General features: G+C 43.5%; 1 protein-coding gene across 6 annotated transcripts in view; it reads left to right on the forward strand.

The window, feature by feature from the left end:
- Positions 1 to 10,325, forward strand: part of LOC109874423 (NMDA receptor synaptonuclear signaling and neuronal migration factor) — a 46,676-nt gene extending 36,351 nt beyond the window's left edge. For 4 of the 6 annotated variants that reach the window (XM_020466315.2, XM_020466318.2, XM_020466317.2 and 1 more), the window contains 6 exons: positions 214 to 247; positions 816 to 886; positions 1,143 to 1,222; positions 2,001 to 2,103; positions 3,811 to 3,886; positions 8,411 to 10,325. In XM_020466315.2, the coding sequence (XP_020321904.1) occupies positions 214 to 247; positions 816 to 886; positions 1,143 to 1,222; positions 2,001 to 2,103; positions 3,811 to 3,886; positions 8,411 to 8,526 (480 nt within the window). In that variant the 3' untranslated portion in view covers positions 8,527 to 10,325. Of the gene's footprint in view, positions 1 to 213; positions 248 to 815; positions 887 to 1,142; positions 1,223 to 2,000; positions 2,104 to 3,810; positions 3,887 to 6,516 lie in introns of all 6 variants that reach the window. The other 2 variants (XM_020466316.2, XM_020466319.2) reach the window with 1 other exon arrangement.
- Positions 10,326 to 24,934: the final 14,609 nt, after the last annotated feature.

The following is a 24,934-nucleotide window of genomic DNA, read 5'->3' on the forward strand; positions in this document are numbered from 1 at the left end:
AGTACACACGTGAATACAACAGCTGGAACAGAGCAGTAGCTAGCCAACTGCTATGCTTTGGTCTTTGACACACACAAACACACACACACGAACACACACACTTGACACCATCAACTTGTTCTCTATGTCTGCATGCACATATGATAAATCAATTATCATGCATAATATTCAGTGAATGGATATTGAGTGGATATCATGTCTCTGTATCTTCAGGACCATGAACATGCTACGTTTGATGATATCCTCGGTAGGTAAACTGCCCTTTATGTGACTTTGTATTTATTAGTCCCAAATGGCACCTTATTCCCTATGTAGTGCGCTAATTTTGTTATGGGCTCAAAGGTAGTGAACTATGTAGGGACTAGTGTTCCATTTGGGACGCATTACGTGTTTGTAAGAATAATGCAGTGTTCCATACTGCTGGCTTTTTGTGTGGAGAAATTCTGTTTTAACTGTACTCCCTGTCCCTCTCTCTGTCCCTCTCTCTGTCCCTCTCTCTGTCCCTCTCTCCAACCCCTCTCTCTGTCTCTCTCTCGAACCCCTCTCTCTGTCTCTCTGTCTAACCCCTCTCTCTGTCTCTCTCTCTAACCCCTCTCTCTGTCTCTCTCTCTAACCCCTCTCTCTGTCTCTCTCTCCAACCCCTCTCTCTATCCCTCTCTCCAACCCCTCTCTCTATCCCTCTCTCCAACCCCTCTCTCTGTCCCTCTCTCCAACCCCTCTCTCTTTCTCTCTCTCTAACCCCTCTCTCTTTCTCTCTCTCTAACCCCTCTCTCTTTCTCTGTCTCTAACCCCACTCTCTTGCTCTCTCTCCACAGAGGAGATTGAGAAGAAGCTAACAGCCTACAGGAGAGGCAGCAGAATCTGGAGGATGCTCATCTTCTGTCAGGTGAGACAGGGGGAGAGTAAAGCGAGAGAAAGATAGGGGAGAAAGAGAGATGACAATGATTTTGAAAGGACAAAAGAAAACCCTTGTTAGGTTGAATGTAAATCCCAGCGGGAAGATAGATAACAATTCAATTAGCGATTTGAAACGCTGGAGTGGAGGGGCTAATTGTTTGACTACTGCATTTCCCGTGATTGCCAGGTAGTGGTGTTGGTTTGAATCTTGACTGTGAACTTGAAAAGCAGTGTTTTTTTTATAGGGAGGTCCAGGGCATCTGTACCTGTTGAAGAATAAAGTGGCCACATTCGCCAAGGTGGAGAAAGAAGAGGACATGAGCCAGTTAGTGTCATCAGTCATACTCTTCAGACAGCGGTCATACTCTTCATACAGGGGTCATACTCTTCATACAGCGGTCATACTCTTCATACAGCGGTCATACTCTTCATACAGCGGTCATACTCTTCATACAGCGGTCATACTCTTCATGCAGCGGTCATACTCTTCACGCAGCGGTCATACACTTCACACAGCGGTCATACTCTTCACACAGCGGTCATACTCTTCACACAGCGGTCATACTCTTCATACAGCGGTCATACGCTTCACACATCGGTCATACTCTTCACACAGCGGCCATACTCTTCATACAGCGGTCATACTCTTCATACAGCAGTCATACTCTTCATACAGCGGTCATACTCTTCATACAGCGGTCATACTCTTCACACAGCGGTCATACTCTTCACACAGCGGTCATACTCTTCACACAGCGGTCATACTCTTCATACAGCGGTCATACTCTTCATACAGCGGTCATACTCTTCATACAGCGGTCATACTCTTCATACAGCGGTCATACTCTTCATACAGTGGTCAAACTCTTCATACAGTACCTGGATGGATCCCAAATGGCACCTTATTGCATTTACAGTGCACAACTTTTGACATTGTGGAACCCTTTTCCATATACAGTGCACAATTTTTTTTTACCAGAACCCTAAGGGCCCTGCTCAATAGGGTGTCATTTGGGACGTATACATACAGTACCTGTCTCTCTGTTAGTACTGTTACAGTAGCAGTATTGTTGTAACTGAACCATGTCGTCCTCCTACAACAGGTTCTGGAGGAGGCTGAGTCGGTTTATGAGCAAAGTGAACCCTGAACCCAACCTCATCCACATTATGGGCTGCTACGTCCTGGGAAACCCCAATGGAGAGAAGGTACACTACAGTTCTCAATGAAGAGGGTAGAGAATCCCTCTTTTTCTTTTCTCTCCCTCTTCTCTCTCTACTCATCTCCCTACTTCTCTCCCTCCTCTCTCTCTACATCTTTCCCTCCTCTCTCTCTCTACTTCTCCCCCTCCTCTCTCTCTCCTTCTCTCCCTCCTCTCTCCACTTATCTCCCTCCTCTGTCTCGTCAGTGTTGGTAATGAGGCCTACTACTGTTGTGTCATCTGAAAACTTGATGATTGAGTTGGAGGCGTGAATGGCCACACAGTCATGGGTGAGCATGGAGTACAGGAAGGGGCTGAGCACGCACCATTGTTTGCAGATCAGCGAAGTGGAGATGTTGTTTCCTACCTTCACCACCTGGGGGCCCATCAGGAAGTCCAGGACCCACTTGCACAGGGCGGGTTCAGACCCAGGGTCTCAAGCTTATTGATGAGTTTGGAGGGTACTATGGTGTTGAATGCTGAGCAGTAGTCAATAAACAGCATTCTTACAGAGGTATTCCTCTTGTCCAGATGGGATAGGGCAGTGTGCAGAGTAATGGCGATTGCATCGTCTGTGGATCTATTGGGGCGGAAAGCAAATTTAAGTGGATCTAGAGTGTCAGGTAAGGTAGAGGTGATATGATCCTTGACTAGTCACTCAAAGCACTTTGTGATAACAGAAGTGATAGTCATTTAGTTCAGTTACCTTTGCTTTCTTGGGTACAGGAACAGTGTTGGACATCTTGAAGCAAGTGGGGACAGCAGACTGAGATAGGGAGTGATTGAATATGTCCGTAAACACTCCAGCCAGCTGGTCTGTGCATACTCTGAGGACGCGGCTAGGGATGCCGCCTGGCCGGAAGCCTTGCGAGGGTTAACACACTTACATTTATCGCATATTGACTGGATGATACATCATAATTTACACTTCAAGTACTCGGATCCTCAGAATTCAGGATCTTGGGAACTGGTTCTTAGAATTCTCCCTCTTGGCCTTGACTCAATACTCCCAGCACATTAGCATTCTATGTGTATTGGCAGGGTGTATTTACTGGGAGACAGATTGGCAGATCAGAAAAACAGCTAGGATGGGCTTGCTGCTGAGTGGAGACTGTTGTGCTCGATGAAGAGAAATCAAGCTAGCTTCAATAAAACACTAAAGCAAAGGCTCCCAGAATGAGAGTTGTCAGCCAGAGCTTCTAGAGCCCATTAAATTACAGATGAGTTAATTATTTGATTCTCCACATGCGCACGTCTCCAGCGGTGAGTATGAAAGAAATGTGTTCCTCAGAGTGTCATCACAGAGCACAGCATCATGTTGTTTATACAGAAGAAGCAAAGCACAGCGACCGGCAATCACTGGGTGCCTTTAAAACGTTTTCTTCTACACACACATCTCTCTCTCTCTCTCTCTCTCTCTCTCTCTCTCTCTCTCTCTCTCTCTCTCTCTCTCTCTCTCTCTCTCTCTCTCTCTCTCTCTCTCTCTCTCTCTCTCTCTCTCTCTCTCTCTCTCTCTCTCTCTCTCTCTCTCTCTCTCTCTCTCTCTCTCTCTCTCTCTCTCTCTCTCTTCTCTCTCTCTCTCTCTCTCTCTCTCTCTCTCTCTGAATGAGGAGTTTGCCATAGCCTAAAAGCTTGGAGCTGGGTCCTTTCGAGGTGAGGAGGGAGAGCCAGGCTGGAGGATTAATTGGTGTCTGTTCTTATCTTTGGCCAACAGCTGTTCCAGAAGTTGAAGAACCTGATGAGGCCTTACTCCATCGAATTCGAGTCGCCACTGGAGCTGTCTGCGCAGGGTGAGGACTGTCAGCGACATACACTCTCCTCTCCTTCCCTCCCTCTCTCCTTCCCTCCCTCTCTACCTTTCCCACTATATTTTGGTGTGAGTTAGATAAGGTCTGCATGGTAAATAGCACTGTGGAGAGGGTCAAACAAACCTGCCCAGCTAGCACATTTGGTTCCTTGGCGGTAGCGGGAACGTATGTATTTGGTTTCACATTGGTTGTGGGAATGAAGCCATGCGTTTCGTGACCGGTAAAATTGAACATAAGGGAACATTTAGCCTGTTATGGGAACGTTTATTTTTAGGTTGCAGGGAGGTTCTTTGAACATTTTCCTGGGACGTTTTATTAACTCTCTGAGAATGGAAATTAGGTTTTTGATTAACTTCTTTAAAACGTTCACTAAATGTTTCAATAAGACTTTTAATAATACTGCTACCTTATTTTGGGTTAACTTTGTTTTATTACTCCAAGCACAGGTAGGACACATGGAAACTAATCTTCTGTTCTCCATCTATGCAATTAGTCCATTGCACCACCAGGATGGAGCTAGCATTCAATTTTTTTATGCAAGCTGTTAATTTAGCCTATTAAAACAGACCCCAATACAAAGAAAACAAGCACTCATTAAGATCAGGTGTGGCCAATTACTTTTGTTGATGTTGATAACGGAATGTATGTTTTTAAACGTTCTTAGAACATTCTCTGAACGTTACTAAAGTTTTTCTTAGCGTTCTCAGAGCAATTTGAAAACATGACTTTAAACAGAACCATGAGGGAACCTGTAGGAAACGTTATGCTGAAGTACTGAAATTCCCACAGAAGAACGTTGTTCATTAATGTTCTCTGAAATATTTGAGATGATTCCCAGTGTCAAACCAGTTGGAGAACATTCCTATAACATTACCAACATTTAAATTAAATGTGCCCATGTTTGAACCTTTAGGAAGCGTTCTGTTAATGTAATGAAATACCAAGAAACAACGTTTTTTTTTGTCAAGTTCCGTAAATGTGCTGAGAATGTTCCCAATCCAAGCAACTATGCTGTACCATTCCCAAAAAGTTGTGGGAAGGTTCTATGCAAATAACCATATGAGATTCACTCTCACCAAGCTCTAAAGGCCATGATACACTGGCAATTTCTTTGAGGCAATATTGCAGAGCAATGTTGCTGGCAACAGAGTGGGGTATGAGACACTGGAGCAATGATGAGCAGTGAGCATGAATAATAGATTTCATATGAAGCAGCATATATCAATTTCAAACTAAATTTTCCCATTAATTTACTCATCTCCTATAGCTTGTTGTTGGCTGTTAACGCCCACATCTGAACTGGAATTTATCAGCTAGCAAACAAGCAACAAAGAGGTGTTGCCTGTGCCCTGGTTATCCACTCAAACCTACTGCCAATGCAGACATAAGGATAACTAGATTTAGAAAACATATTACTTGACAATTCTAAGCACGGAAGTGTAAATGGTAAGCTAACCAGCTAGTTAAACATACAAAAACAATTTAAAATGAAAAATTAAATCTGCATGGCTAGCTAGCTAACCAACTAGCCTGTTTGTCCCATTGACTTATTATGGGTTGCCGTTAGCATGCTAATCGATTAACATGCACACCACCGTGGATATTTTTGTCAGTTAAACATGACAAACTGAACACAGTATGTATGTATTAACGTATCATGATATAATGTTGTAGTGAGAAACATAAGAGATGGCCAACATCTCACTCCAACATGGGAGTAGATTTTTTCTCGCTTCAGCTGAAAAATGGTTGCCATGTTTTCCTAAATATTTTGGAACAGCAGACTGATCACATGACCAATATTTGTGCTCTGATTGGAGGATTCCTACAAATTGCTCACTAGGTGGCGCTGCTGATCAAGATTCCCCAGAAAGTAAAAAGTTGCTCATTTCCAATGTAAAATAGTTGCAGCAAACATTGCCTCTCCAAATTGTCAGTGTACCATGGCCTTATAAGGAACATATCGTTCTCAGAACGTTATGTGCTAGCTGGGTGCTCCCTGAACAGTGAATGACACAGTGTCAACACACAATGATAGATGGTAGAAGTTGAACCATTCATTGTAAATTATATTGTTATTGAGAATAACAAGTCAAATGTTAAAGAGATTATTTTCACATTCGATATCTGTGTGTAACACATACAGTGTATTAACGGGGCAATCAGCAGTTGCTACATCCATTTTTGGACTTATTAATGAATGATATGTACCTATTGATTCTTGAAGAATATAACTTATAAAATGCCTCATGAGCTTAGTTCAACTGTTTTAACTCCAATGTTTGTAAATAAAGCAACTGTAAACAGACACTATATAGCCACAGACATGGTTAATACTATAATTTTGATATCATGCATGGTCAGTCTTTGCATCCATAGCTCCCTCTATTAATCTGAGAGTGGTTACGTTTCTCCAGCCCCATCCCTCAGCTTTTTACCGAAACAGGGGCGGAGAGGACGCTTTGTAATTGTTTCAGCTGCTGATTGCCGCTTTAAGGTGCAATCGCCTGAGGGCAACATATAAATGAGCAAATCCTTTGTATTATTAACAAGGTAAGGTGCCCTGAAGTGAAACGCATAATTGAGCCTCCACTGTACCTTCTTTTATCCAGGAAAAGAGATGATTGAGATGTACTTTGACTTCCGTCTCTTCCGCCTGTGGAAAACTCGCCAGCACTCTAAACTCCTGGACTACGAGGATCTTTTATGACGGGGCTCCAAGTCAAGTCCGTCCTGTAGCATACATGCAGTCTATACTGGGACAGGAGGACCTACTGAACACCACTGCTCAACTCAACCCTACTGCTCAGCCCCACTGTAACATCTATCACACCTGCTTTCATCCAGGAGAGGACTGGGAGAGGGGGGTGATGAAGAGGAGGACGAAGAGAAGAGGGACAGGAGTGATAGAGAGGTCGAGGGGGAGGCGAGGGGTGACATGGCCGCTGTCATGGTGCTGTGTGTTATTTATTTCAACCCGCCTCTTCACCGCCTTCGCAACCACTAAGGTTCGAGGGTCAAAAAGAGAGACACCCAAGCAGAAGGGATGCTAGAAGGACAACAAGACCTGAAGATGGAGAGAAAGAAGAACGGGAGAGAGATCTTCTGTGCTCTTGCTCTCTCCCTTTATGAAACGAGGAACAAAAACATGTATTATCATGTTTGAGGTGCTCATAGCACTTTAAAGGACAATTGTCTGGTTCTGTTCTGGTTGGACCTCTCAGAGAAATCCGGATTGGAAAAGCAAAAATTCTATCCATATGTAGGTGTGTATGTACAGTGGGGCAAAAAAGTATTTAGTCAGCCACCAATTGTGCAAGTTCTCCCACTTAAAAAGATGAGAGAGGCCTGTAATTTTCATCATAGGTACACTTCAACTATGACAGACAAAATGAGAAAAAAAATCCAGTGTACACATCACATGAATATATTCTAGCTCTAGTCATGCAAATTCTCACTCTAAGAATATGATGCATTAGTTATGTTTGCTGTTTCTTCTGAACTCTCCTCAATAACTCAGGTTAGGTTTGTTTGATCCCCTGGTGCACCAGATATTGTAATCCTCATTGCCATTGCTTGGGATGAATGTATATATCATTTATCTTCTATCTATTTCAACTGATTCAGCTCCAGAGCCAAAAGTGTAGGGGCGATGTCACAAATACATATGTGTGTGTGCATGTGCGTTCATAGGTCCGTGTGCGTGCGTGCGTTCGTGTGCGTTTTCCCACTCTGATATAGCCATGCTGAACCATTCCATTTCACACCACAGAGTGAAGTCACTGACACACACTTCCAGCATATGAGTTGTGATGTCAGGCCTGGCATCATGGCCAATAGCTCAAGCAAAACCCCTATCAGCATTACCCGGTGGATCCCTTTCTACTGTCTCCATCGGGGTGATGCCATTTAAATGGCCCATGTCAATGCCTTCCGTCAGTAGCTGTACTCCATCTAGCCTCAAGCCTGTTGGTTGCTCTCACCATCAGCTAGACAGTCCTTGCTCCCCCTCAGGACCCCTTCCTCCACCAGGCCTTGGTCCAGTCAGAAAATAGGCACTTAATAAATTGGTCTGATCTTCATCATTCCAAGCCATTAAGGAGCCATCTGGGGCTCAGCAGAGTTATGTGCTGTAATGTATATGCACCGAGGGGAGAGAGAGTAGTGTGTGTGTGTGTGTGTGTGTGTGTGTGTGTGTGTGTGTGTGTGTGTGTGTGTGTGTGTGTGTGTGTGTGTGTGTGTGTGTGTGTGTGTGTGTGTGCCCATCAGCATCACACCATAAAACTACTGTATCAAGAACACTGGGGGCAGGCAGCCAGAGGACGGCCAGTGGACATCTAAAAGAGAATAACTCCACACTAGTCAAAGCCACCCTGCTCACACACACAGCATTATTCCCTGCACAGCTAGCCCTTCTCTGTCGGCGCCAAGTTAACGCAACATAACACGTTTCTCTTCTTTTGTGTGGCTGTTCTGTTGTCCTTTTTCATGTTCTTGAGGGTGAAGAGTTGAGTGGTGGATATCGATGTCATCCCTCGAGCAAAAGATGCCAACGTATGGTCCGCGACGGAGAGCGCTCTCCCTGTTGGAGTCGGAGTCATGTCACCCAGACTCTGACTTAGCAGTCAGCAGAAGTTCTATAGGTAGTCTTCTGTTCTGTTCTCTGTAGTTCATATAAGCCTTCGTTGCTGCGTCTAATTGAAGATGCAAACAGCCATACTGTCTCTCACTCCACCCGTAACTTCTCCTTCATGTGACTTCAATTTCTATGACTGTACTGTTACCTTTTCAATATAAAGTGTGAGGGAAATATAAAGTGTTAGGGAAATATAAAGTGTGAGGGAAATAGAATGTGTGAGGGAAATAGAATGTGTGAGGGAAATATAAAGTGTGAGGGAAATATAAAGTGTGAGGGAAATATAAAGTGTGAGGGAAATAGAATGTGTGAGGGAAATATAAAGTGTGAGGGAAATAGAATGTGTGAGGGAAATAGAATGTGTGAGGGAAATATAAAGTGTGAGGGAAATATAAAGTGTGAGGGAAATATAAAGTGTGAGGGAAATAGAATGTGTGAGGGAAATATAAAGTGTGAGGGAAATATAAAGTGTGAGGGAAATATAAAGTCTTAGGGAAAACATAAGAACGGATAAAAAAAATAATAATTTTTGTTTTATATAATAATAATAATAATTTGTTTTAGCTAATCATTTAAGCTATTTGCTTCTTGCCTCTATCAATGTTACTGTATGTGGCATGGTATAGAGCACAGAGTAAGACTCCACAAACATGTATTTCTCCTCCACCTGTGTTTTGTAGCAGCAACGTGGAAGAGATGGGAGGGGTAAGAAAGTTGAGAATGCCCTAAAATGATTGATGTCTCACTCTTTTTGAAACTTAATGTGCAGCGACTCATTGTACTGTACTGTACGCTTCAGAGTTCTAAGCACTGAGGGAAAACGAAACAAAAATGCTTGTTTTCTTTCACGTCTCATAGGAACTCAGACAGAGGAAGATGCTATTTCTTATGCCTGCCTTGTAGACATGGGCTTTGGTCAAAAGGAGTGCACTATATAGGAAAGAGTGTGACATTTGGGACCAAACCCAGTAGGTGTGCTCTTCAGCCACGTCTTCCCTCCTCCCTCCACTGCCCCCACTCAGAGATGGCCAGTGGCTGGCTCAGCTGGAAGATGATTGGCTTAGTTAGAGGAGGATAGCTTGATGACACACTGAGGAGGCATACAGCCCGCCCAACTGGTGGATTATGGCCGCGTTACTGGCTGACCACATTGCAGACACACCCATGTCAAATCTCACAACACCTGGATAGGTGTTTAACAAATCAGCAAACAACATCATATGATACAGCAGCAATCTGATGCCCGACTGTACGGTCGATGGCCTGGCACACAACCATTGGTTGATGCAACGCAATGTCTGCAATGTAGTCGGCCTGGAACGTGACAATTATGTTTTGGGGAGGGGAAGGAAAACCCCATGATTGACGTTTAGTTGCATTAAGAAATCCACAGCCTTTTGTATGTCTGTTTTATTAGATAGCAAGTAGTCTAAACTGAATTATAATCTATGAGTCATTTAAGATAATGTGACAATTTGTTTCTTTTGGAGCATTGACTCTCAATGCATTTTATGAGGTAGATCAATGTAGATATCAACAATAAAATACACACTGTATATCTCTACTGGTGATAAATGATTTGAAATGACCAACATCGAAAGCAAATATGTGTATTGAGCCTTTCATTGTACTTTACCCTCATGGTATTGGGAAGGAGAAAATGCCTTTTTGAGTAAAGTTGGCTGTTAAGTCTACTGAGAGAAACGATGTACACAACTGACATTGACTTGTACATAATGGGTTTTAAAGCATATTTTCCAGTAAAATGTTCTGTTGAAATTTAAACCGGTGTGCCTGTTTTTTTTCTTTCAATCGTGTCTTGTCATTTCATTAAAGCGAGTATTAACGGCGTTGTGCTGAAGAGCCATATTTCAGAGTGCTGACGAGCCATATTTCAGAGTGCTGAAGAGCCATATTTCAGAGTGCTGAAGAGCCATATTTCAGAGTGCTGAAGAGCCATATTTCAGAGTGCTGAAGCTGGGTTCTTTTAATTTTTTTTATTTCACCTTTATTTAACCAGGCAGGCTAGTTGAGAACAAGTTCTCATTTGCAACTGCGACCTGGCCAAGATAAAGCAAAGTAGTTCGACACATACAACAACACAGAGTCACACATGGAATAAACAAACATACAATCAAAAATACAGTAGAAAAATCTATATACAGCATGTGCAAATGAGGTAGGATAAGAGAGGTAAGGCAATAAATAGGCCATGGTGGTGAAGTAATTACAATGTAGCAATTAAACACTGGAATGGTAGAATGTACAGAAGATGAATGTGCGAGTAGAGATACTGGGGTGCAAAGGAGAAAGATAAATAAATAAATACAGTATGGGGATGAGGTAGATTGGATGGGCTAATTACAGATGAGCTATGTACAGGTGCAGTGATCTGTGAGCTGCTCTGACAGCTGGTGCTTAAAGCTAGTGCGGGAGGTAAGAGTCTCCAGCTTTAGAGTTTTTTGCAGTTCATTCCAGTCATTGGCAGCAGAGAACTGGAAGGAGAGGCGGCCAAAGGAGGAATTTACTTTGGGGGTGACCAGTGAGATGGGGGTGTCCTCGGATGGGGCCACAGTGTCTCCTGACCCCCCCTGTCTCAGCCTCCAGTATTTATGCTGCAGTAGTTTGTGTCGGGGGGCTGGGTCTGGGTTTGTTATATCTGGAGTACTTCTCCTGTCCTATTCGGTGTCCTGTGTGAATCTAAGTGCGTTCTCTAATTCTCTCCTTCTTTCTTTCTCTCTCTCTCTCGGAGGACCTGAGCCCTAGGACCATGCCCCAGGACTACCTGACATGATGACTCCTTGCTGTCCCCAGTCCACCTGGCCATGCTGCTGCTCCAGTTTCAACTTCCACCTGACTGTGCTGCTGCTCCAGTTTCAACTGTTCTGCCTTATTATTATTCGACCATGCTGGTCATTTATGAACATTTGAACATCTTGGCCATGTTCTGTTATAATCTCCACCCGGCACAGCCAGAAGAGGACTGGCCACCCCACATAGCCTGGTTCCTCTCTAGGTTTCTTCCTAGGTTTTGGCCTTTCTAGGGAGTTTTTCCTAGCCACCGTGCTTCTACACCTGCATTGCTTGCTGTTTGGGGTTTTAGGCTGGGTTTCTGTACAGCACTTTGAGATATCAGCTGATGTACGAAGGGCTATATAAATACATTTGATTTGATTTGATATACCTTTGAGATATACCTGCTGGAGCGCGTGCTACGGGTGGGTGCTGCTATGGTGACCAGTGAGCTGAGATAAGGCGGGGCTTTACCTAGCAGAGACTTGTAGATGACCTGGAGCCAGTGGGTTTGGCGACGAGTATGAAAGATGGCCAGCCAACAAGAGCATACAGGTCGCAGTGGTGGGTAGTATATGGGGCTTTGGTGACAAAACAGATGGCACTGTGATAGACTGCATCCAATTTGTTGAGTAGAGTGTTGGAGGCTAATCTCAAACAATATGAAAGAGAGGTTGAACAGGCTAGTAATAGGGGTTGCAATAATTTCAGCAGACAATTTTAAAAAGAGAGGGTCCAAATTGTCTAGCCCAGCTGATTTGTAGGGGTCCAGGTTTTGCAGTTCTTTAAGAACATCAGCTATCTGGATTTGGGTGAAGCTTGAGCGAGTTTTTGTGCTGGTCAAGGGCAGTCAGGTCTGGAGAGAACCAAGGACCATATCTGTTCCTGGTTCTAAAATTTTTGAAAGGGGCATGCTTATTTAAGATGGTGAGGAAGGCATTTTTAAAGAATGACCAGGCATCCTCTACTGATGGGATGAGGTCAATATCCTTCCAGGATACCCGGGCCAGGTCGATTAGGAAGGCCTGCACGCTGAAGTGTTTAGGGAGCGTTTGATAGTGATGAGGGGTAGTCGTTTGAACGCAGACCCGTTACGGATGCAGGCAATGAGGCAGTGATTGCTGAGATCTTGGTTGAAAACAGCAGAGGTGTAATTGGAGGGCAAATTTGTTAGGATAATATCATTGAGGGTGCCCTTGTTTACGGATTTGGGGTTGTACCTGGTGGATTCATTGACAATTTGTGAGAGATTGAGGGCATCAAGCTTAGATTGTAGGATGGCCGGGGTGTTAACATGTCTCAGTTTAGGTCACCTAGCAGCACTAGCTCTGAAGATAGATAGGGGGCAATCAGTTCACATATGGTGTTCAGGGCACAGCTGGGGGCAAAGGGTGGTCTATAGCAAGTGGCAACGGTGAGAGACTTGTTTCTGGAAAGGTGGATTTTTAAAAGTAGAAGCTCGAATTGTTTGGGCACAGACCTGGATAGTAAGACAGAACTCTGCAGGCTATCTCTGCAGTAGATTGCAACACCACCCCTTTTGGCAGTTTTATCTTGTCGGAAAATGTTATAGTTAGGGATGGAAATGTCAGGGTTTTTGGTGTGCAAGGATTCGAACACAGCTAGGAAACCCGGGTTGGCAGAGTGTGCTAAAGCAGTGAATAAAAGAAACTTAGGGAGGAGGCTTCTAATGTTAACACGAATTAAATCAAGGCTTTTACGGTTACAGAAGTCAGCAAATGATAGCGCCTGGGGAATGGGAGTGGAATTAGGAAATGCAGGGCCTGGATTAACCTCCACATCACCAGAGGAACAGAGGAGGAGTAGGATAAGGGTACAGCTAAAGGCTAAAATAACTGGTTGTCTAGTACGTTCAGAACAGAGAGTAAAAGGAGCAGATTTCTGGGCACGGTAGAATAGATTCAAGGCATAATGTACAGACAAAGGTATGGTAGGATGTGGATACAGTGAGCGTAAACCTGTGCCTAGAGTGACGATGAAAGAGATATTGTCCCTAGAAATATCATTTAAACCAGTGGATGTCACCGCATGTATGGTAGGTGGAACTAAAGTGTTTAACACTTTAGGCGTGTTGAGCAGGGCTAGAGGCTCTACAGTGAAATAAGGCAATAAATACTAACCAAAACAGCAATGGACAAGGCATATTGATGTTAGCAAGAGGCATGCGTAGCCGAGTGATGATAGTGAGTGGCTTCAGTCAGCTTGCGGGCCGGGGTTAGCAAGCTAACAGAAGGGCCTTGGAGGGACGTTGCGATGAAAGAAAGTCTGTTGTGGCCCCCTCGTGCTATTACATCGGCAGACGGATTAGCAGGGCTCCGTGTGGTAAACCAGGCAAATTGGCAGAATAGGTATAGTGGCCAAAGAATTTGTCCGGTGGGCCTCTTAAGCTAACAGTCCGATGTGCTCTGGACAGCTAGCAGGCCGCGGCTAGCATGCGAGCGGATGGGATTTCAGAGGAACGAAGCGGTGGCTGAGCCAGTTGAGAAACACCCCAACGGGTGAATCACGTCGGTGGGCCAGTCATGATGAGTTGGCGAGGGTCCAAGCCAGTTGGCAAAAAGAGGTATTGTAGCCAAAGTAGTGGCTGATGGACCTCTTTGGCTAGCCGGGAGATGGGCCTAGCAAGGCTAGCTCCAGGCTAATTGGTTATTGCTTCGGGACAGTGACATTAGCCAGGAGTGGCCACTCGAATAGCAGCTAAAGCAGCTGCGGTGAGCCAGGTGGGGGAAAAAATGGTTCAGAGCTTGCGGTAGGAATCCGGAGATATGGAGAAAAATAAGTCAGAATTGCTCTGGTTTGAGTCACGCTGTGCAGACTGGCGAGTGTTGTCCGTGCTAGAGGTGGCTGATGACCGCTAGCTGACAACTAACTAGTAGCTAGTTAGCTGGCTAGCATCTGTTGGGGTTCCGGTTCAGGCAACGGTTCAGACGACGGATCAGCAGGGCTCCTTATGGTGGGTATAGTGGCCAAAGAATTTGTCCGATGGGCCTCTTAAGCTAACAGTCCGATGTACAGTGCCTTGCGAAAGTATTCGGCCCCCTTGAACTTTGTGACCTTTTGCCACATTTCAGGCTTCAAACATAAAGATATAAAACTCTATTTTTTTGTGAAGAATCAACAACAAGTGGGACACAATCATGAAGTGGAACGACATTTATTGGATATTTCAAACTTTTTTAACAAATCAAAAACTGAAAAATTGGGCGTGCAAAATTATTCAGCCCCCTTAAGTTAATACTTTGTAGCGCCACCTTTTGCTGCGATTACAGCTGTAATCGCTTGGGGTATGTCTTCATCAGTTTTGCACATCGAGAGACTGACATTTTTTCCCATTCCTCCTTGCAAAACAGCTCGAGCTCAGTGAGGTTGGATGGAGAGCATTTGTGAACAGCAGTTTTCAGTTCTTTCCACAGATTCTTGATTGGATTCAGGTCTGGACTTTGACTTGGCCATTCTAACACCTGGATATGTTTATTTTTGAACCATTCCATTGTAGATTTTGCTTTATGTTTTGGATCATTGTCTTGTTAGAAGACAAACTCCGTCCCAGTCTCAGGTCTTTTGCAGACTCCATCAGGTTTTCTTCCAGAATGGTCCTGTATTTGGCCCCATCCATCTTCCCATCAATTTTAACCATCTTCCCTGTCCCTGCTGAAGAAAAGCAGGCCAAACCATGATGCTGCCACCACCATGTTTGACAGTGGGGATGGTGTGTTCAGGGTGATGAGCTGTGTTGCTTTTATGCCAAACATAACGTTTTGCATTGTTGCCAAAAAGTTCAATTTTGATTTCATCTGACCAGAGCACCTTCTTCCACATGTTCCCAGGTGGCTTGTGGCAAACTTTAAACTACACTTTTTATGGATATCTTTAAGAAATGGCTTTCTTCTTGCCACTCTTCCATAAAGGCCAGATTTGTGCAATATACGACTGATTGTTGTCCTATGGACAGAGTCTCCCACCTCAACTGTAGATCTCTGCAGTTCATCCAGAGTGATCATGGGCCTCTTGGCTGCATCTCTGATCAGTCTTCTCCTTGTATGAGCTGAAAGTTTAGAGGGACGGCCAGGTCTTGGTAGATTTGCAGTGGTCTGATACTCCTTCCATTTCAATATTATCGCTTGCACAGTGCTCCTTGGGATGTTTAAAGCTTGGGAAATCTTTTTGTATCCAAATCCGGCTTTAAACTTCTTCACAACAGTATATCGGACCTGCCTGGTGTGTTCCTTGTTCTTCATGATGCTCTCTGCGCTTTTAACGGACCTCTGAGACTATCACAGTGCAGGTACATTTATACGGAGACTTGATTACACACAGGTGGATTGTATCATCATTAGTCATTTAGGTCAACATTGGATCATTCAGAGATCCTCACTGAACTTCTGGAGAGAGTTTGCTGCACTGAAAGTAAAGGGGCTGAATAATTTTGCACGCCCAATTTTTAAGTTTTTGATTTGTTAAAAAAGTTTGAAATATCCAATAAATGTTGTTCCACTTCATGATTGTATCCCACTTGTTGTTGATTCTTCACAAAAAAATACAGTTTTATATCTTTATGTTTGAAGCCTGAAATGTGGCAAAAGGTCGCAAAGTTCAAGGGGGCCGAATACTTTCGCAAGGCACTGTACTTTAGACAGCTAGCGGGCCGTGGCTAACTAGTAGCCAGTTAGCTTTTGATGAGTAGATGAGTTCTTAAGTATAAAAATAGCAGATCCGTACCACATTGGGTGATGCAGGAGAACATATTCAGTCCGTAGATAGAAAGTGATATTAAAATATTAAATATATATACGAAGGAAAAATGATGTTTACAAGGGACAGGAAGGGACAAGACAAAAACATGCCCGACTGCTACGCCATCTTTAAAATAATATGATTTGATCCTGAAAGGACATCTCCTACTCTGCTCACACTCTGCTCTTAAGAGAAATGACAACTTCCAGTGACCCTGTGTCATGTCCATAGCAGGGTCGGTGAACAGGTCAATTTAACATAATTGAGTGATTTGCTTGGAAATGAAGTCTGCGCACTACGCAGACTGCACACTGCGCACTACGCAGACTGCACACTCCACAAAGCAATGGGAGTCTACAGAGACTAGCATTGATTTAGATGAGGGGGCTATAACTTTTAAAATGAAGGGGAAAAGGAGAGTAAGGGGGTTGCTTCAACAAAATTACTTTTATGTTGGATATTCTCAGAGAAAACTGACCATGCCTTGCAGTATCATTTCATCTGTTGGGCTGATGATGTGTATTCCTATGTCGAACATTGGCGTTATGACGTTACACTCTGTTTGCCCCCTTTGAACTAGGCTACAATAGAACAAAAGGGATAGACTGACAAGCTCCAGTATGAAGCCTACTTTAGAGGAGTATCTTTTCAGGAGCTTACAGACAGAAGATAAGGGGATGGATGCAGTGATTGAGTATTTATTCAGGTTTTCGGCTCATTTCAGGTCCCTTATCTCCACCTCTCCACCTGAGTGATCAAATCTTTGTACCCCCATCTTTCTCTCTCTCTCTCACCCTCTCTTTCTCTCTCCCTCTCTTTCTCTCTCTCTCTCTGTCTATCATATAATCACAGCCCAAGGATTCATGTCTGTTGCAGTGCAAAGACAAAAACGAAAATCTATAGAATACTTACCTGCCTGGGGGGAGAAATTGTAATTCTGAAGAACAGCAGATGGGAGGGGTCAGATAACATTTTCTGGGATTGTCTGATGATGTTTTGCTAAAAAGGTTTTCTGCAGGGAATGATGCTGCCTCAGATGCTATTTGATCCCTCATCTACAGTCCCTAAATTTGACTGAATCCTCAGTGGTCATCTACCATGTGGGGTAAGGGTACTCTCGAAAAACGCAGAACAAAGATATTGTGTAATTGCATCAGAAGTTCGATTAAGGACTGTATTCAATCCGTGTCGTGGAAGTATTGCGGAAGATCCTTGTTAAAAAGTAAATGTGGCCTCCCGGGTGGCGCAGTGGTCTAAGGTACTGCATCGTAGTGCTAGCTGTGCCACCAGAGACTCTGGGTTCGAGCCCAGGCTCTGTCGCAGCCGGCCGCGCCCGGGAGGTCCATGGGCCAAAGCACAATTGGCCTAGTGTCGTCCGGGTTAGGGAGGATTTGGCCGGTAGGGATTTCCTTGTCTCATCGCGCACTAGCGACTCCTGTGGCAGGCCGGACGCAGTGTACGCTAACCAGGTCCCCAGGTGTACAGGCTTCCAGGTTGGATGCGCGTTGTGTTAACTTCTTGCGTCGAGCAATCCCGTATCCGGGAGCGTAATCATAGCCTCAAGCTCATTACCATAACGCAACGTTAACTATTCATGAAAATCGCAAATGAAATGAAAGAAATATATTCACTCACAAGCTTAGCCTTTTGTTAACAACACTGTCATCTCAGATTTTCAAAATATGCTTTTCAACCATAGCTACACAAGCATTTGTGTAAGAGTATTGATAGCTAACATAGCATTAAGCCTAGCATTCAGCAGGCAACATTTTCACAAAAACAAGAAAAGCATTCAAATCAAATCATTTACCTTTGAAGAACTTTGAATTTTTTTCAATGAGGAGACTCTCAGTTAGATAGCAAATGTTAAGTTTTACAAAAAAGATTATTTGTGTAGGAGAAATCGCTCCGTTTTGTTTCATCACGTTTGTCTAAGAAAAAAAAACGAAAATTCAGTCATTACAACGCCAAACTTTTTTCCAAATTAACTCCATAATATCGACAGAAACATGGCAAACGTTATTTAGAATCAATCCTCAAGGTGTTTTTCACATATCTATTCGATGATAAATCATTCGTGGCAGTTGGGTTTCTCCTCTGAAGCAAATGGAAAAATGCACGCAGCTGGACATTACGCAATAATTTTGACGGAGGACACCAAGCGGGCACCTGGTAAATGTAGTCTCTTTATGGTCAATCTTCCAACGATATGCCTACAAATACGTCACAATGCTGCAGACACCTTGGGGAAACGACAGAAAGTGAAGGCTCATTCCTGGCGCATTCACAGCCATATAAGGAGACATTGGAACACAGCGCCTTCAAAATCTGGGGCATTTCCTGTTTGAAATTTCGTCTTGGTTTCGCCTGTAGCATCAGTTCTGTGGCACTCACAGATAATATCTTTGCAGTTTTGGAAACGTCAGAGTGTTTCCCTTCCAAAGCTGTCAATTATATGCATAGTCGAGCATCTTTTCGTGACAAAATATCTTGTTTAAAACGGGAATGTTTTTTTATCCAAAAATTAAAAGAGCACCCCCTATATCGAAGAAGTTAAGAAGCAGTGCGGCTTGGTTTGGTTGGGTTGTGTTTCGGAGGATGCGTGGCTTTCGACCTTCGTCTCTCCCGAGCCCGTACGGGAGTTGTAGCGATGAGACAAGATAGTAACTACTAACAATTGGATACCATGAAAGGGGGGTAAAAACAAAGTTCATGTAATTTCCAGTTGAGCCGACAGATGCAGCGCTTACCGTGATTGAAGTCTCAGCGAATGCAGGAACATTGCTGAGCATCTCTGCGACAACTGAGCATCTTTGCGATACGGATTGAATCCAGACCTAAATTCTGAAAGAAACAATACTAGAACTGGTAGCGTAAGTAGGGCGGGAGCTCCACCCCGCTTTCTTTGCAATTTATGGGCAAGTCTATCAAATTCAAAAGATGCAAAATCGGGATTTGTCCAAATCTTTGCACGAGAACAAAGTTCCTCGTTAGTCGTCGCATCCCACAGTCTGTTGACAGTCGCTACGATACATTCCTACATCCCAGTTCAACCTTAACCCTAACCTTAACCACAACAATATAACCCTAGCTTCATGTCCACATCCCAGTTCAACCTTAACCTTAACCCTAGCCTTAACCAGAACAATATAACCCTAGCTTCATGTCCACATCCAAGTTCAACCCAAACCCTAGCCTTAACCACAACAATATATCCCTAGCTTCATGTCCACATCCAAGTTCAACCCAAACCCTAGCCTTAACCACAACAATATAACCCTAGCTTCATGTCCACATCCCAGTTCAACCTTAACCCTAGCTTTAACCCCAACAATATAACCCTAGCTTCAACCACAACCCTCCATAACCTCAACTATAGCTCCAACCCTAATTCTAATCCCGTCACCACCACCAAATAGGGCTCCCCCGCCTCCCGCCTTCTTAATATAACTCCCTGTCACAAAACTATAATAATCACTGGAGGATGTTCCTTTAAACAGAAGTTGAAAGGGCTGAAAAGGGCTGAAAAGGAGACAGGAGGAGCGAGGACAGAACGTGAACAACGTGGTGAGGCAATAATCTCTTTGCGGATTGGTGCTCCAGCACGGGCATGGCATTTTGGAAAGAATGTACTTAATTGTTTAATTTAAATGTATTTGGGTACATCTTCCCATTCTAAATAAACAAAATAAACTAATATGGTATCTTAATCTTAGCGTACATCTAATATGTTCCCCCTGTTGATGATGCTCATTATATACAGTTGAAGTCGGAAGTTTACATACACTTAGGTTGGTCATTAAAACTCGTTTTTCAACCACTCCACAAATATCTTGTTAACAAACTATAGTTTTGGCAAGTTGGTTAGGACATCTACTTTGTGCATGACACAAGTCATTTTTCCAACAAATGTTTACAGACAGATTATTTCACTTATAATTCACTGTATCACAATTCCAGTGGGTCAGCAGTTTACATACACTAAGTTGACTGTGCCTTTAAACAGATTGGAAATCTCCAGAAAAGTTTGTCATGGCTTTAGAAACTTCTGATGGGCTAATTGACATAATTTGAGTCAATTGGAGGTGTACCTGTGGATGCATTTCAAGGCCTACCTTCAAACTCAGTGCCTCTTTGCTTGACATCATGGGAAAATAAAAAAATAAAAATTTGTGGACATCCACAAGACTGGTTCATCCTTGGGAGCAATTTCCAAACACCTGAAGGTACCACGTTCTGCTGTACAAACAATAGTTTGTAACCGACTTGCCATAACAATAGTTTGTTAACAAGAAATTTGTGCAGCGGTTGAAAAACTCGTTTTAATAACTCCAACCTAAGTGTGTGTAAACTTCCGACTTCAACTGTATAGGATAGGCTACCCTCACGTATCTGAAATGACATGATCAATTGATGTTTATTGGTCATGAAAAGCATGCAGTAACTTGCTGTATAACTCTGATGATAGAGCTCAATGTGGAAATGTGTATTTGTGATTATACTCTTCATGAAGTGATGATATTAAAACAAAATAGTTCAAACATTTATTTAACAATCCCTTAAAAACGGCAAGTAGTTGTCAACCGTTTTAGCGGAGCTGGGGGTCTCCTTGATCAAATCGAACACAATGCACTGCATTGTGACGCATAAATACTTTTGTTCACTGTCTAGCATTAAAAATAACAGATAAATATCTCTGAATCCCCAAAACATGTCACTACACAACACCAATGGGATAACCCAATTTGCGAGCCCTCAGCAGTAGTTTATACAAAGTATACAAATACATACATATAAAGGCCTAATGTGTTTTGTTATTAATTAACAGTTCACTGAAACTGAAAATGTATTATGTATTATGATTTTGTCATTTGAAAGGTTTTTTTACATGGTGCCAAAGGGACAGCATTTACCACCACAATCCAAGAATGATCCGCCTACACATTCTAGTTCATTGTTAAATGTCCAGGTTGATGCCAGATAGGTACATGTACCAACTACCAAGTAAGTATATCACAGGTTAAAGGAAGAATAACCTAAATCAGACAGTAACGGAAACAATCAGGGGGGTTTTCTCCGGCAATAGGTCATTATCTATAAAACATCCCAATAGGGAGCAGAGCGTTCGGTTTGACTGCTCGGGGGCATATTGACGTGATCTGTTGTTAGCTAAGCCAGCCAATTTGATGTCAATCAATGTAGCCTTTATGTCTGTCAGCAGCAATCGTGATTGGACACTTAAAAACAATGTTGACAAGGGGATGTTAGCTAACCAGGTACCACTATACACTCACGTGACAGTTTATTAGGTACACCCATCTAGTACCGGGTCAGACCCACCCCTTTGCCCCCAGAACAGCCTGAATTCTTTGGGGAATTCTACAAGGTGTCGGAAACGTCCCACAGGAATGTTGGGCCATGCTGACGCGATGGTATCTAGCCGTTGCTGCAGATTGGACGGCAGTACATGCATGCTGCGAACAGCCCCTTCCATCTCATCCCAAAGATAATCTATTGGGTTGAAGTCTGGGGATTGAGCAGGCTACTCAATTAAACTAAATTCACTATCATGTTCCAGGCGATGTTTTCCCAATTTTGGTCATCGCGTGCCCACTGGAGCAGCTTCTTCTTGTTTTTAGCTGATAGGAGTGGAACCCGGTGTGGTCGCCTGCTGGTCGCCTGGTTTGTCGCACCATTCTCGGTAAACTCTAGACATTGTCGTGCGGGAAAAGCCGAGGAGGCTGGCCGTTTCTGAGATACTGGATCCAGCGCACCTGTCACCAACGATCATACCACGCTCAACGGTGCCTAGGTCCATTCTAACATTCTATCGAACAGTAACTGAATGCCTCGATGCCTGTCTGCTTGCTTCATATAATAAGCCACGGCCACGTGACTCACTATCTATAGGAGCGATCCATTTTCGTGAACGGGATGGTGTACCTAATAAACTAGCCGCTGAGTGTATCTTTATTCAACTACACAACGTTTCTACCAGTAGCTTGCAATGTAAACATTACCAGCTAACAAACAGTACATCCTCAAACGCACCCTTCTGCTGCTTGACAGGCAGAGCCCACAAAGGATGGGAAATAACCTAAACCATAGTTGTCAGGTATAGTTCATTTGATCACTCAAATATCCAGTTAATGGTGGCCAATATTGAGCGATATTGTCAGGCTACCCTCACGTATCTGAAGTGACATGATCAATTGATGCAGTTACTGCTTTGTCACTCTAATGATAGAGCGACTGTAAATGTGCGCAATTGTTTTGCATGGAATAATCGGAACTGTGTATTTCTGATTTATGCTTTTCAAGAGGGGATGATAATTACAACCAAATAGTTAACATTTATTTAACAATCCCTTGAAAATGGAACACAGTTGTCAATGATTTTAGCGGAGCTGGGGGTCTCCAATCGAATGCTCTGCACCTTAGTGTGACGTTTTATTGATAATGACCTCTTGTTGGCTACCTGTGATTCTCATCAGTAGGCCTAATGATTATGTCACATTAGGCCATTATTGACAGGGTGTCTGCTGGGTGAAGATAAGGAGGAATTTAGCTTTTTTAATATCCTCTCTCCTTCTCTTACTAACTCTGTTTCCCTCCCTCCCTCTCTCTCCCTCCCTCCCTTACCTCCCTCCCTCCCTCGCTCCCTCCCCCTGACTTTTCACTGGGTTGAACTCAGAAATAGAGAATCGTCTAGAGCATAGCCTAATGCTCTAAACATGTCATCCATCACCATTTGGAGCATTTGGAAACAGGGGAGTGTGTTCCGGTGAGTGTGTGCGTCTGCGTGTGTGGATGTAACACCTACTGTTCACAGGTGTTATTGAGATGACTGAGCGTAATGTTAACGCAGAGCGATGAACCAACCAGAACACACAGAAAGAGTCATTTGGAATGAGCCATCTGCAGTGGCAAGCTGTCTGTCTCTTTTAGGTCGGTTTTCAATGCCAAATGCTAGCTGTAACATATGAATCAGCTCAAAATAATGTACCAAATGCTTCCGTTACCTTGTGGTGTGTACAACACAGGGTCCCAGTCACTGTGGATGGAGGAGCTACAGCTGCCTACTGGTGATGAACTATTGAGTGTACACTGGAGATGGAAAGTTAGGCCTCTACAGAGAAAATAAATAGTTTCAGTAGAATATACTTCAGTTTCGTAAGTTGTAAAACAGAGACTTTTGTGTATATATACAGAAGGTACAAAACGGTAGGAACATCTTCCCATGACAGACTGACCAGGTGAATCCAGGTTTAAGCTAGGGTATGAACCCTTATTGATGTAACTTGTTAAATCCACTTCAGTCAGTGTAGATGAAGGGGAGGAGGCAGGTTAAAGAAGGATTTTCAAGCCTTTAGACATTGATTGTGTACAGTATATGTGCCATTCGAATGGGCAAGACAAAAGATTTAAGTGCCTTTGAACGGGGTATGGTAGCAGGTGCTAGGTGCACCGGTTTGAGTGTGTCAAGAACTGCAAAGCTGCTGGGGTTTTCACACTCAACAGTTTCCCGTGTGTATCAAGAATGGTCCTCCACCCAAATGATATCCAGCCAACTTGACACAACTGTGGGAAGCATTGGAGTCAACATGGGCCAACATCCTTGTGGAATGGTTTCAACACCTTGTAGAGTCCATGCCCTGATGAATTGAGGCTGTTCTGAGGGCAAAAGGGGGTGCAACTCAATATTAAGACGGTGTTCCTAATGTTTTGTACACTCAGTGTCTATAGGACATGCACTTTGCCTTCAAACCCCACAAATTGCCCTCAGTACACTTCAGAAGGAAGAGCCCATGTTATGATGTGTCATTGTAGTTTAAAAGACCAGGTTGTGGAAATGTCAGCTTCCATTTATCAGCTCCCGTGATCTGCCTGTCTGTCTGCCCACTAACTTACTCTCAAGGAATTATTTCCCGGACCAGCACCCCTATTACGACCCTTTGCCCCCCTCTCCCTAGATTCCACTGTCCTTATATCACTCCAGAGGGGCACAAGGGGTTGCAGGGTGAGGGGGGGGGGGGGGGTGAGGTGCAACAAATGGCCCCTTTGACCCTTTAGGTCAGGATTAAACACCTTGTAGAGTCTATGCCCTGACAAATTCTATTTGTATTTTTATTTTATTTCACTTTTATTTAACCAGGTAGGCCAGTTGAGAACAAGTTCTCATTTACAACTGCGACCTGGCCAAGATAAAGAAAAGCAGTGCGACAAAAACAACAACACAGAGTTACACATAAACTAACGTAGAATCAATAGCACAATAGAAAAGAAAAATAGAAAAATCTATGTACAGTTTGTGCAAATGTAGAAGAGTAGGGAGGTAGGCAATAAAGAAAGGCAAAATAATTACAATTTAGCATTAATACTGGAGTGATAGATGTGCAGATGATGATGTGCAGGTAGAGATACTGGGATGCAAAAGAGCAAGAGGTAAGTAATAATATGGGGATGAGGTAGTTGGGTGTGCTATTTACAGATTGGCTGTGTACAGGTACAGTGATCGGTAAGCTGCTTTGACAGCTGATGCTTAAAGTTAGAGAGGGAGATATAAGTGATTTTTGCAAATAATTCCAGTCATTGACAGCAGAGAACTGGAAGGAAAGGCGGCCAAAGTGTTGGCTTTGGGGATGACCAGTGCAATATACCTGCTGGAGCACGTGCTACGGGTGGGTGTTATTATCGTGACCAGTGAGCTAAGGCAGGACTTTACCTAGGAAAGACTTATAGATGACCTGGAGTCAGTGGGTTTGGTAACGGATATGTAGTGAGGGCCAGCCAAGGAGGGCATACAGGTTGCAGTGGTGGGTAGTATATGGGTCTTTGGTGATAAA

The sequence above is a fragment of the Oncorhynchus kisutch genome, linkage group LG29, assembly GCF_002021735.2.
Source record: "Oncorhynchus kisutch isolate 150728-3 linkage group LG29, Okis_V2, whole genome shotgun sequence".
NCBI classification, from domain to species: Eukaryota; Metazoa; Chordata; class Actinopteri; order Salmoniformes; family Salmonidae; genus Oncorhynchus; species Oncorhynchus kisutch.